Genomic DNA, 12,556 nt, shown 5'->3' with positions numbered 1-12,556 from the left:
CTCCCCCTGACAGAGGCAGCGGGTGGCACGGCAGCCTCACAGCAGCCCAGCTCCAGGTCGAGGCGCTGTTCACAATCTTAGCTGTAGAGGGCGCAGTTCACTGGCCCAAATGGGAATCGAACCAGTCACTTCATCATTAGGAGCACAGTGCTCCAAGCACCTGAGCCATTGGGTCAGCCTCACCTGTATTCTTCATCATGTCCTTTATTATATAATAAGCTGGTAAATATAAGTGTTTTCCTGAGTTCTTTCACTTGTTCTAGCATATTATCAAAACTGAGGATGGCACCGTGGGAGCTATGGTGTACAGGTGGTTAGTCAGAAGTACCGGGGACAGCCTGGGACTTGAGACTCGCCTCTGACGTGTGGGCAGTCTTGTAGAACTGAGCCCTTAGCTTGTGGGATCCAATGCTAACTCCATGTAGATAATGTCAGAACTGAATTGAATTGTAGGACATCCAGCTGGTGTCGGAGAATTGGTCGATATGGGGAAAAAATCCATACATCTGGTTTCAGAATCACTGAGTGTGAGAGTAAAGGAAAAACAGGGTTTCTTCCCAAACAACTGTTCTATTCTGCCTTACTTTCCAAATTTTCTTCAGTGAGCAGGGATTACTTCTATATAATAATTTTCTCAGGGGCCAGCCCTGTGTGTTAGGAGCTCTGTGCTCCTAACGCCGAAGGCTGCCGGTTCGACTCTCACATGGGCCAGTGGGCTCTCAACAACAAGGTTGCTGGTTCAGCTCCTCGAGTCCCGCAAGGGATGGTGGGCTGCGCCCCCTGCAACTAGCAACGGCAACTGGACCTGGAGCTGAGCTGTGCCCTCTATAACCTTCACAAGTAAGACTGAAAGGACAATAACTTGAAGCTGAACAGCACCCTCCACAACTAAGACTCAAAAGGATAACAACTTGACTTGGAAAAAAAGTCCTGGAAGTACACACTGTTCCCCAATAAAGTCCTGTTCCCCTTCCCCAATAAAATCTTTTAAAAAATAATAATTTCCTTAAATTACAATTATAAATGGTATACCTGAATCAAGGCATGCTACTGCTGTACTCCAAGAATGAAATCTGAAGACAAGTATCACAAAGGCCAAAATAAATAGGACCAAGACTTCAGTGTGGCAGGGGCCTCTGGAAGAATCCCAGCAGCCACAGCTAGGGCCATCGTGAATGAGGGTGGCCTTATCAGGACACAAGCCTCCCAAGATCTGCAAAATCTTAGTGCGAAGGGTGTCACTCAATCAACAAGCATGTACTGAACAACTACCGGAGACTTGAGTACAAAGCAGGTGATAGGTGCCATCAGGGCGATGTACAGTGTGCCAGGAGCAGAGAGAACACAGTGACTTACTCTGTCAGAGCTGAGAAAGTGAGATGATACTCAGGCAGTATCTTTCCCACTCGCTGAACCCTCTCTGCCATAAAGAGAGTTGTTTCTTTTTCAATTTTGCTATATATTATTATGGACTCTAATAATTTTGTTGTACTCTTTTGGAATCAAGCATTCAGAAATGCTCTTTTGCCAGAGATCTGGAGGAAAAGAAAGATATGTAAACTGAATTAAGACCTAGCTCACCTAGAAGAAAAAAGATAGGTGCAGAGCCCCTAGGATTAACAAAATAAATTCCCAAGGGGCATGGATGCTTCAGCTGGTAACAGCCCAGGCCAGAGAAGCACCAACAACATGGGTCACCTCAGTGGAGAGTTTGGAGGTTGCCATTGACAAACCTGTGGACTAGGAAAGGAAAACCACTTTTTCAAAGGACCAGGTGGAATTTGGCTAGCCAGGGACGAATTTATTAATTGATTTCACAAATATTTTTGGAATGCCTCCTATTTACCAGTCATTATGTGCCATGAATGAGAGAGAAATGGTCTCTGTCCTCATAAGCTTACATTCTAGCAAAAGAAAGAGCCAGTAAAGAAGTAAACATAAAAATATACAAAGAATTAAAGCTTCTAATAAACGTAATCAAGGAAGTAAATGAGGTATGAAATAGAGAACGTCAAGGTGGAGGAGGCACTCCTTTACAAAGAGTCAAGGAAAACTTCTCAGAATGGTGACACAACTAAAACCTGTAGGAGGAAACGAGCCAGCCATGCACAACACTGAGGAAAGAGCATTCAGGCAGAAGAGCACGTGCTAAGGGCCTGTGGCAAGCAGCAGCTTGGCCCATCTGGGGACTGTCAGAAAGGCCACGTGCCTGGCAGAGTGAGCAAGGCAGAGAGTGGCCCTGGATGAGCCAGGCCAGGCGGCAGGGCCCGTCATGCAGAGCCCTGCACAGCCCACTAAGGGTATTATGCTGAGTATAAGGGAAGGTTTTAATAATCAAAGCCCTGATAGGATCTGCTTTACACGGTAAGAAGAACGCTCTTGTGCCAAGTGCAACAGACTGGAGAAGGGCAAGAGTATAAGCAGGGAGGCTAAGGGGTAAGTTACTAAGAGTCCAGGAAGAGAAAACGGTGGTTTGAGCTTAGGATGTCTAAACTTGGACTGAGCAGAAGACAGTTTTTATAAATATCCTTAAAAAAAAAAACATTAGAACCCATTTACAACAGCAAACAAAAAGATAAAATACTTAAGAAACTGAGCAAGAAATGTACAAAGCCTATATGAAAAACTTTAAGTCACTCTTAAGAAACAAAAAACAGACACAAACAGAAAGGAATACAATGTTCTTGGCTAGGAAGACTTAACTTCATAAAACTGTCACTCCTCTCTAGGCTCATTCATAAATTTAACACAGTTTTTTCCAAGACACTAACAGCCCCCACATACAGAGCCCTCCCTATAACTGGACAACGTAATTCTGAAGTTCATGGGGAGATAAAATGAACAAGATAACCAAGAAAACTTTGAAGAAAACAGCAATGAGGGTACTTCAGTCCTACTAAATACTAGGATTTATTTTCGAGCCTCAGTAATTAAGAGTACGGCACTGGCGTTATGAATAGACAGTCCGATGGAAGAGAAGAGAAAGTAGACCCAAATATACACAGGCAGCACCCCATTCAGTGGGGGAAAGGTGAGCTATTCCATGACTGGTTGGGGACAAACCTAGAAGAAAACATGAGAGAAGTATTCATCCTTGGAGTAGGGCAGGCTTTACTAACTATGATACAAAATTCAGAGGCCATGTGAAAATGGACTGATAAATTTAAAATGAAAATATACAATTTCGCCCAGCTAAGAATTTCCTGATGACTCTTGTCTCCATGGGGAACCTGGTCACCCGCCTACTGCTCTGAGCCTTCAAGCTGGATTCTGACAGCACAGAACGAGAAATCACAGCGCCACTGTTTTGACCTGAAAGTGGGTTTGGAAGAGCTGGTGCAAAATGCCACCTTCTGCTGCATCTTGGCCACCCTGCTGGCGGTGGGCAACTTCCTCAATGGCTCCCAGAGCAGTAGCTTTGAGCTGAGCTACCTGGAGAAGGTGGGAGAGGTGGCAGACACAGAGCGCCGGCAGTCACTGCTGCACCATCTCGCTCCTTGGTGCTCCAGACTCGGCCTGATTCCTCCGACCTCTACTCAGAAATCCCCTCCCTGACCCGCTGTGCCAAGGTGAGCTTTGAGCAGCTGACTGAGAAGCCGGGCATCTGAGGAGAGTCAGCAGAGCTTGGCTAAGCATGAGCTGGTCCCAGCCCTGTGAGCCCACCTCACCCACTTCCTGGCCCAGTGTGCCCACCACGTTGCCATGCTGTGGGTCGTGCACGGCCGTGGCTGCAACAGGTTTCATGCCTTCCTGCTGTACCCGGGGTACACAGCACAGGCAGCCCATGAAGTGCACAGCATGCAGTTCTGCCATACGCTGCGGGAGTTTGCCCGGAGTATCGGACTTGCCGGGAATGGGTGCTGCAACAGCAGCAGAAGCGGGCCACATACGGTGAGCACAACAAGACCTGGGGCCACATGATCACTGAGACAGAGAAGGGCTCAGGGGTGGCTGGCAAGCCCTCAGCAACCCATCCATCCCAGAGGCCATCGGTGGTGATGCAGATAGTCACGCCAGCACGAAGAGTCTGCTGACCACAGGACACCACACAGCCGCCGCAGCAAAGGTCTGGTCCAGAGCAGACCCAAGTCATGCCCAGAGCAGTGGGGCCCTTCACGGCACCCCGAGAAGAATTCCCAGGCTCCAGTTTACCCTGTGACACTTCAGATGAGATCATGGACCTCCTGGTGTAGTCCTCGTGCCTTAACAATCCCTGAGAGGGACCTTGAAGAGCAGGCACGGAGAGGACCTGGTGCAGGCCTGGGACTGAGCGAGGGCCCTGCCTGGCGGGGTAAAGGTGCTGCCTCCAGGATACCTATGTGGGCCCCTGCCTGCATGCATGGGCCTAAAGAGTGAGTGAGGAGGGACCAGAGCAGAATTCTGGGCATCTTCTCAACCCTGGGGCCACTCTGTGCCCAGTGCCTTGAATACTATTAGCTGTATGTACGTGCGTGCGTGCCTGTGTGTGTTTGTGTGTGTGTGTGTGTGTGCATGTATGAGTTCCCTGAACACATGGAGTATAATGAAGTTTTCTTAGCCAATCAAAAAAAAAATTAAAAATTTCTGCATGGTAAACAAACAAAAATCCTATGCTATAAGCAAAGCCCAGGGTTTAATGTTGGATCCATGGAAACCTGAGGGTGCAAGAGTTCTTCCCCGCTCCCTAACAGGCCCACAAACCCTCTGAATTATAAGCAAAATTTGTGTGTCCAGGTCTGTAACTCATGAGAATTTCAAAAGAATCTTCACCCTCCAAAATAGCATAGTGCTTCAAAGTGCATGCCCTAAAGTAAGACTATCTGGGGATGATTAGCAGAACTGTGTGACTGTAGTGAAGTTAACCTTTCTGTGCCTTGGTTTCCTCATATGTAAAATGGGGATAATAATAGTACCTAACTCGTGACTTGCTATAAAGGTTGAAAACGAAATATAGTTACATATAGAGTTCTTACTACAGACAATGGCACATAGTAGCACTGAATAAATTTTGTTATTATTGCTATTAATAACATTGTTTTTTAAAAAACGGCTTTAGTTTGTTCTTAAGAAATTGGGTTGGTTTCCCCTGGCCTCAATACACACTGCATTTCATAATACCCCCTACTATATTTTCATTTAAAATTAATCATGCAGTCAGCACACTTCTGTAAATGGCCAAACAGTAAATATTTTAGGTTTAATATTTTAGGTTTTGTGGGTCATATAGTTTCTATGACAACTACTTAACACTGCCCTTGTAGCATGAAAGCTGCCATAGACAATACATGAATAAGCATGGCTGTTGTCTGATAAAACTTAATTTACAAAAACAAGCAACAGGCCAGGTTAGGCCGATGGGCAATAGTTTACCAACCCAGATCTAACCCAAATATACCGAGCAGCTCTATGCACATACCACACTTTGCATTGGAAGAACAAAAGTAAATCAGAGATAATTCCTGCCCTCAAGGAACTATTACAATATACCTCTTACCTTGCTCACTGGGGATGTAATTCTCATCATAATCTTCCTCCAGAACTAGTTGGTCTCCCATACGGATGGGTCTCCCGGCCATGATTGGTCTGGGCTCGAACGCCTAGATCCCAGAGACCCCCCACCCACCCAGAAAGAAAATCAGTAACCCAGTTTAGAAAAGGAAAAGTTGGAGCTGGGTCATGGAGCATCTGGGTCAGAGCAGACCTGCAAGCCAACTTAGCCAGGGATTTTCCAGATGCCAGGGAAAGAGGAGGATAAGGGCAACCACTCAGAACTCAGGCCGTACAGGCTCTGTGCCCTGGAAAGTTCCCGGAGACACATCTCCCAAAGGCCTAGTGAACATTCAGTGGACCACAAAAGATCTGAAAACCCAGCTCTCTCAGAGTGTAGACTTCCTATCCCCCGCAAATGGGAGGAAGAATTAACAGGGGAGGACCCCTACTTAGAAAACCCTAGGCACCGAAATAACTAGCAGCTCCCAGCCCCCGTTGCCCATATACCAACATACCCCAGTGTGGTCACACTGTCTCCATACATGTCCCTATCTGCATGTCCCTGTTTACATTTAACAACACCCCAGCGAGTTTACACTCCAGTGGAGGTAGCATATACACAACCTCAACAGTAGTACAGAGCAGAAGGGAAAAGCATCCTGCTCTGAGAGGACTGAGAGAGAAATAACATATTCCCACTGAAAGGATGAAGAAAGGCTTTGTCAAGGAGCTGGATACTGAAGGCTGGTAAGAGTTCTGAGAATGGAGACAGCTGTTCTAGGCAGAGGGGACATCACGTGCAGACAATGTCCTGGATACCAGCATGCATGGCGGGGACTCCGGTGGAAAGCCAGGTCAGGGCCTGGCCATGCAGAGCCTGTAGCCTTGTACAATACCATGCTAAGGAGCCTCGACTCTGCCCTGGAGCAAAGGGGGGTCACTGAGGGCTTTAGTGAAAGAAAGTGACACAGAGTGACCTTTTTTTTTAAGATGAAAACTCTGACAGGAGTGGCATGGCTAGATTGAAGAAAAGAGACTGGTGTCAGGAAAACCGCTGAGGAGGCTGCCATCCAGGTGAAAGATGAGGAGGGTTAAAGTAGGGCAGAAGCAGAGGAAATGGAAAAGGGACAGACAGGAGGGACGCTGTGACGTTAGGTTTAATCAGACTAGGACGTGGGGGTAGAAGTAGAGAGGAGCCCAACTTGCATTCACGGTTTCTAGCTCCAGGGACGGCGCAGTACCAAGTTCTTCACCTGACAAGCTGGTGCAGTTCTAGAATTGCTCCTCCCTTCCAATCCCTACTCCTGCAACGACCTCAGGACCCCCAGGTAACGCCAACCCTCCCCTATGGCAGCTTCCATGCTGAAGCCCGATGATACAAAGACAAGTCACCCTGTAAAGTGGCTGCCATAGACTGCTCTGCTCAGGGTACGACCCCCAACTACGGAGACATCAGCCACCCCCGTGTGACAACAGGGTCCAGAGGAGCAGGTCCTGACCTCTCCTGTAGCCACCTCTTCAGAAGCTGTCACTATTCCACCTGGAACGGCAAGCATGACACAGCCCTCCGAAAGTAGGGCAAGTGAGCAGAGAGAACTTGTCATCAGAAGGAGGTCGGGACATGGCCTGCAATGACTGCTCAGGAAGTGACCAGATCTGATGACTCTGAATCTGTCCCAAGATTCCTAGAGAGGGACCCTGATAAACGGCAAAGGATCTACAAGAGACCACTACCACGGTCCTCTCTGCACCCTGACAGCAGGGAGATGGGTTAAGGCAGGTGTCCTGCCTTAGGACTCACGAGACATGGTTCCCTTTGTCAATCAAATGGACCCAAGGGAGCCACGCTTTGCTGCCTCTCATTTCCATCATGACACCTCCAAGGAGTTACGTGGAGCAGTGCCTCAGTAAGAAAGGCTAGAGGAAAAGGCAGTCCTCTCTGCCGTACATAAGCCCCAGTGGGAATCTGCTTCCTACCCTAAGAACCCATAAGCCCCTGTGGGCATAATGCTCAAGCCTCTGCACACACAGTCAGAGATCAGTAAGGGTACCAACTCCAAAACAGCAGAGAAGAGCCAGGAACTAGGGCAGTGGATGTGGCTCACTGCCTCGTGGCTTAAGGACTCCCTGGCATCTTCAGTCCTCTTAGTTGGGGAGGAGAGGTAAAGAGAAGGGGAAAGGATCCCTGGGAAGGGAGGAATCAATATCGGCCTGCACATCAGGCTGGACATTATTCAATTCAACAGGCAGTGATCTATACAAGGCATTGTATCGACTATCTCAGAGAATCTGAGAAATTGTGCATTTGAGACATGTTACCTATCCCCAGAATAGCCTGTCTCCAGAAGCATGGGGCAGGCAATATCTGTCCTCGTGGTAACGTGCCTAATTAGCTATATACATAATTACCTATGTTTAACTATTTAAAGGTTAGGAAGAACGTGGAAAATCTGAATTCATGGATCACTCAAATGTCAAACAAACCTTCTGCCAGAAAAAAAGAACCTAAAATATGGGTGGGCTATATTCTACCTTCTTTCCTCGCCTTGCCTGCCTTCAGAAAAGATGTGGGCTAGGACACTGCCCAAAAGGCAGGATTGTAGGAATGAGGAAGGTGTGGGAGGAGAAACCATATTTGTTTAATGACTACTGGAGCTCACTTACTCATTTGAGCACTATGTATTGAGCTAAGTTTATTTATTTGGGGGGCACTAGAGATGCAATGGTGATTAAAAACAGATTCTGCTGCTACTCCCCTGGAGCTACAGTCTAGTGAGGGAGGGTGACAAACCAGTCACAGATAAATGTATAATTATAAATGAGGTAAGAGCTCTGGAAGAAATGAGCTTGATTTAGATGAAGCCTGTGCTGAAGGATGAGTAGGTATTCACCAGACAAAGAGAGGAGGAAAAGATGTTCTAACAGAAGCAGTAGCGCGTGCAAAGGCCCTTCAACAGGAAGAACTGGGGACAATAGTCTCTACCCAGCGGAGAGGAAGAGGTGAGGTGACGTGTCTAAAGCACGAGGAAGCACGGCTGAAGAGGATGCTGGGCAGGTGGGTGGAAGCCAGGTCACGCCCAGGGCTTCGTCCTTAAAATAAGAGAGCTGAACGCCAGGAAAGGGTTTTTCTAGATAGACATTTGAATAAGATCTCGCTGGCAGCCACCGGGAATACGGACTGCAATGGAGGCCAGATTAGAAGGAAGAAAATGAACAAGATTAGGTAGGAAACCGTGAGCTGGTCTAAGCGAGAGATAATGACAACCTGGGGTACAGTGAGAGCAGAGGAGAAGAGGTCTAAGAAAGCAGCCCTGAGATCTGCTGTGGCACATACATGGCACGTGTGCTAACATTTACCGCCAAGCTGGAAACCTTCAGGGACAGCACTGCTCAATCATAGCGCCCTGGACATGGCTTTAAGATTATACTCCATGGACCTAGCACTTACCAACAGAGCCCATGAAACCAGAAGAGATCTACTTGTCACCAAGCCTGAAACCCTCTATGAGCCATAACAATTATAGGGAAGGGGTCATCCAATTGCATTTATCCACCTCCTGCCAATCCCAGAAACACCTCCTCCAGGAAGCCCTCCCTGGCTCACCTTAGGCTCTCCCATCCACGCATAACCTCCTCAGCAGTGAGCACAGTTTTCATGTGTTCATAGGCATATGACTCTTAATATTACTTTTTTTATGGGAATGTGCTCCAACTCTCCTGTTAAACCACAAACTTATGAGGGCCATGCCTCCTCCCTGCTCTGCATTTTCTGACCAAGCCCAACATAAGGTATGTAAACTAGAGGACCTCTGTCTCTGCTATAAACCACTAACATAAACCAAAGAGTCTCAAGAGCCAGAAAAGCCCAGAAGAGCTTTGATCTACAGCCCCTCGCATGCGAAATGTTTCGTCTCTATGCTTTAAATGACAGTGTAGTGGCCAAAGTACCAGCTTTGGGGCTCAAAACATCTGGATTTAAATCCCAGCTCTCTCGCTTACCAGTTGTATGACCTTAGGCAAATTAAGCAAGGTCCCTCACCTCTCTATTCCTCACGTGTATAATGGAAACAATCGTGATAGTCTCCATCAAAAGGTTATCTGAGGATGAAGTAAGATCCTTCTTATACAGTACCTATCATAGTCCCTGGTACACAATGCATGTTAAACAAATTTAGCAGTATTACTGATGTTATTGCCACACTTAGACAATTCTTAACTATGAAAAGGTCTTTCCCACAGTAAGCCAAAAATCAGTTTCTAAGAAATTTCCTCCCATTTGCCTGTTCTGCCCTCTGGAGCTACCGAGAGAACCCAATGCTTCTCTACTCCAAGCTAAGTATTCCCTTCCATTCAACATATGCCACTGTTCCCCAATCCCTCAATATTGCCATCACCTTCCTGAAAACACTGGTTTGTCAGCATCGCCAGAATGTTCGATACACCTGAACACTAACAGAGCATTTATACGCATATTCATAATTAGGGTCCCCTGCATATTTATTTCTTCCTCCCTCCTTGAACAATTACAAAACATCATGGGGAAGGGAGGGAGATTTATTGGAGAAGGGTTTAGGGAGAAGGTGGAAGACCTTCGCGTTGACCATGTAGTAGTAGTAAGCACAGGTTTTAGAGCACTCTTGGCTTTAATCCCCACTCCACTACTGCTCTGCTGGGCAAGCTGCCTCAGTGTCCTCATCTGTAAAATGAGGATAATATCCATCTCAAAGGGTTGTGAGAGTTATGATTAGTACATGTAAAATACTTAAAACAAAGTAAAATCTCAATAAGTATCAGTTGTTGTTATTACTATTCACATTTTTAAAGGGCTTATTCTACATTGGTCGGAGGACAAATCCAGTACCAGGGAATATAAGTTAAGACATTCAATAAGCAGTTATTGAACACCTATCATGGGTCAAGCACTGTGCTAACTGTTAGGGCTACAACGGTGATTACACATGGGCTTGAACTCCAGCTCAGCCTAGTCAGAAGGCCAAACACGTAAACACGTGATTAGATGTTGAGCACATTAATGGAAGTAACAGAAAATACAACAGGGCACAGAAGCAAAAGCAACTAATCTTACTTTGGAAGATCAGGGAAAGCATCACAGAGTAGAGGACCACTGAGATGAATCTTGAAGGATAAGCAGTAGTTCACCAGGATAAGGAAGGAAGGGAACTTAAGGCAGAAGAAACAGCATACACAAAGGCAAAGAGGGAGGAAAGAATATGGTGGGTGCAGAGAATTGATTATGACAACAAAAGCTTATATTCACTGAACACTTCCTATGTTCCAAGAATTGTATTAATGCTTTAGACACATCATCTCACCTCATCCTCTCAGCTAGGTAGAGATTATTAACCCCAATTTTCAAGTAAGGAAACTGAGGGTCAGCAAAGTTAAAAAACATTTTTGCCCACGGTTTCAGTTAGTAAATGATACAGCAGAACCTGCACACACCCACATCTACATGACTCCAAAGCCTGAGCTCTAACCACTCTGACGTGACCAGAGTGTAAGGGACAATGGGAGGGGTAGCAGAAGAGAGATCTACAGTGGAAGGCAAGGAGCATGTTATAAAGGGCGGCAGCCTGTAGGTGGTGAGGAGCCATCATGGGATTTCACGTAAGTATGACAGCTGAGCTGTGTTACAACTAATCAGAGGGCAAGAACAGAGGCAGAGGGATCACTTAGGAAATTATCCTAAGAGCACAGGCAAGAAATTATGAACTAAACTAGTGGCTATGAGAATAGAAAGGACGAACTGCATTCTACAGGTATTAGGTGCAGAACAACAGGACCTGATGTCTACAGCAAGTGAGGGAGAGGGAGGAGGAAAGCAGAGCACTTGCGCCAGTATCCTGTTCACTGTTACCCGTTCATCTCTACGCCTTGCCCGATAGCCCCACCTAGTATACTGCTGAGGATATACCCAACAAATGTTTGCAGTATATATTAGATGAATGAATTCCAGGTGCAGACTTGACTAAGTGAATGGTGAAGTCCTTCACTAAGACAGGAACTACAGATCTGGGGAGGCCAGGAAGGTTGGAGAAGCGTGCAGTTGGAGATGATCAATAAGCAGGTCTGCGCTCAGGAAAAGTCGAGCTGGAGCTGCAGTTTGGGGAGTCACCTTTTAATCGTTGGCAACTGAACCTCTGGGGGCAATCACCCGGAGCTGGCCTTGATGAGTAGAAGGGAGGGGCCTCCAGAGGCGGCTGAGGGGGGCTGAGTTAAAAGAACCAGGAGAGAGGAATCCTGGAAGCCAAGTGAGGACAGCGAATCCAGGTGAAGGCAGATTTTAATCAATGCGAGAAAAGTTAAAAATAAAACCAAAAACCTTCTAATTTTCCCTGCTGCCTAAGAGACGGCAAAGGGTCTGGCTAACCTAAATTCGGACCTGGGGAAAGCTTCCCTACACGAGAGGTATTCCAGCAAGGTCCGAAGGCCAGGCCTTACCCACTAAGAACAGGGCAATTAAACGAGCGCCCCAGCAAGCTCACGTTGCCCAGTGCCCGCGCTCACTCCCTCGCCAGCACCCGGGCCCAGGGCCCTTTCTGCTACTCAGAGAGATGTTTGAATAGATGCACACTAGTCCGGCCGCTCCTTTTCCACTTTTCTTTCAGTTCCCTCCCACACTCGTGCATACCCCGCTCGTAGGCACTCGAGAGTGCCTCGACTCTCCCGCTTCCCTCCTTTCCCTGCCGCCCAACCCCTCCCTCGAGGACGTCCTCACCTGTCCCCAACCCCGGGAGACTCTGGGCGAGGGCTCCCGTCTCGGCGAAGCTTCCTCAACACCACCCCAGCTCCCCGCTTCTAGGGACGCCGGGGTGTTGCCCTGCAGAGGCCAACAACCACTTCCGGAGAGGGTACCAACCTAGCAACTGAGTGTTCCGCCTCTACCCGGAGTCAATAGGGCGCTTAATGAGAGCTCTGTGATTGGATTGGTTAGCAATCCCGTGAGATCACGGAGGAGTTCTGCACGTTTCCCGTTGCACGATGGGAGCTGTAGTCCAAGATAGTGAATGGGGTTCCTCAAGAGGTTAAAAGAGAGCTCTGAATTTAGAAATGAGAGGAATTTCTT

General features: G+C 47.3%; 1 protein-coding gene across 1 annotated transcript in view; it reads right to left on the bottom strand.

Moving 5' to 3' along the window:
- The window catches only part of CEP164 (centrosomal protein 164), a 72,482-nt gene extending 60,159 nt beyond the window's left edge, over positions 1 to 12,323 (bottom strand). The window contains exons 1-2 of the mRNA XM_033120685.1: positions 12,209 to 12,323; positions 5,474 to 5,576 (exon numbers count right to left, since the gene is read on the bottom strand). Of these exons, the coding sequence (XP_032976576.1) occupies positions 5,474 to 5,555 (82 nt within the window). The 5' untranslated portion in view covers positions 5,556 to 5,576; positions 12,209 to 12,323. The remainder of the gene's footprint in view (positions 1 to 5,473; positions 5,577 to 12,208) is intronic.
- Between the last annotated feature and the right edge of the window lie 233 nt (positions 12,324 to 12,556).

The sequence above is a fragment of the Rhinolophus ferrumequinum genome, chromosome 11 (genome assembly GCF_004115265.2).
Source record: "Rhinolophus ferrumequinum isolate MPI-CBG mRhiFer1 chromosome 11, mRhiFer1_v1.p, whole genome shotgun sequence".
Taxonomy (NCBI): Eukaryota; Metazoa; Chordata; class Mammalia; order Chiroptera; family Rhinolophidae; genus Rhinolophus; species Rhinolophus ferrumequinum.
The sequence above is the reverse complement of the archived record's forward strand: the minus strand, read 5'-3'. Positions and strand labels throughout refer to the sequence as shown.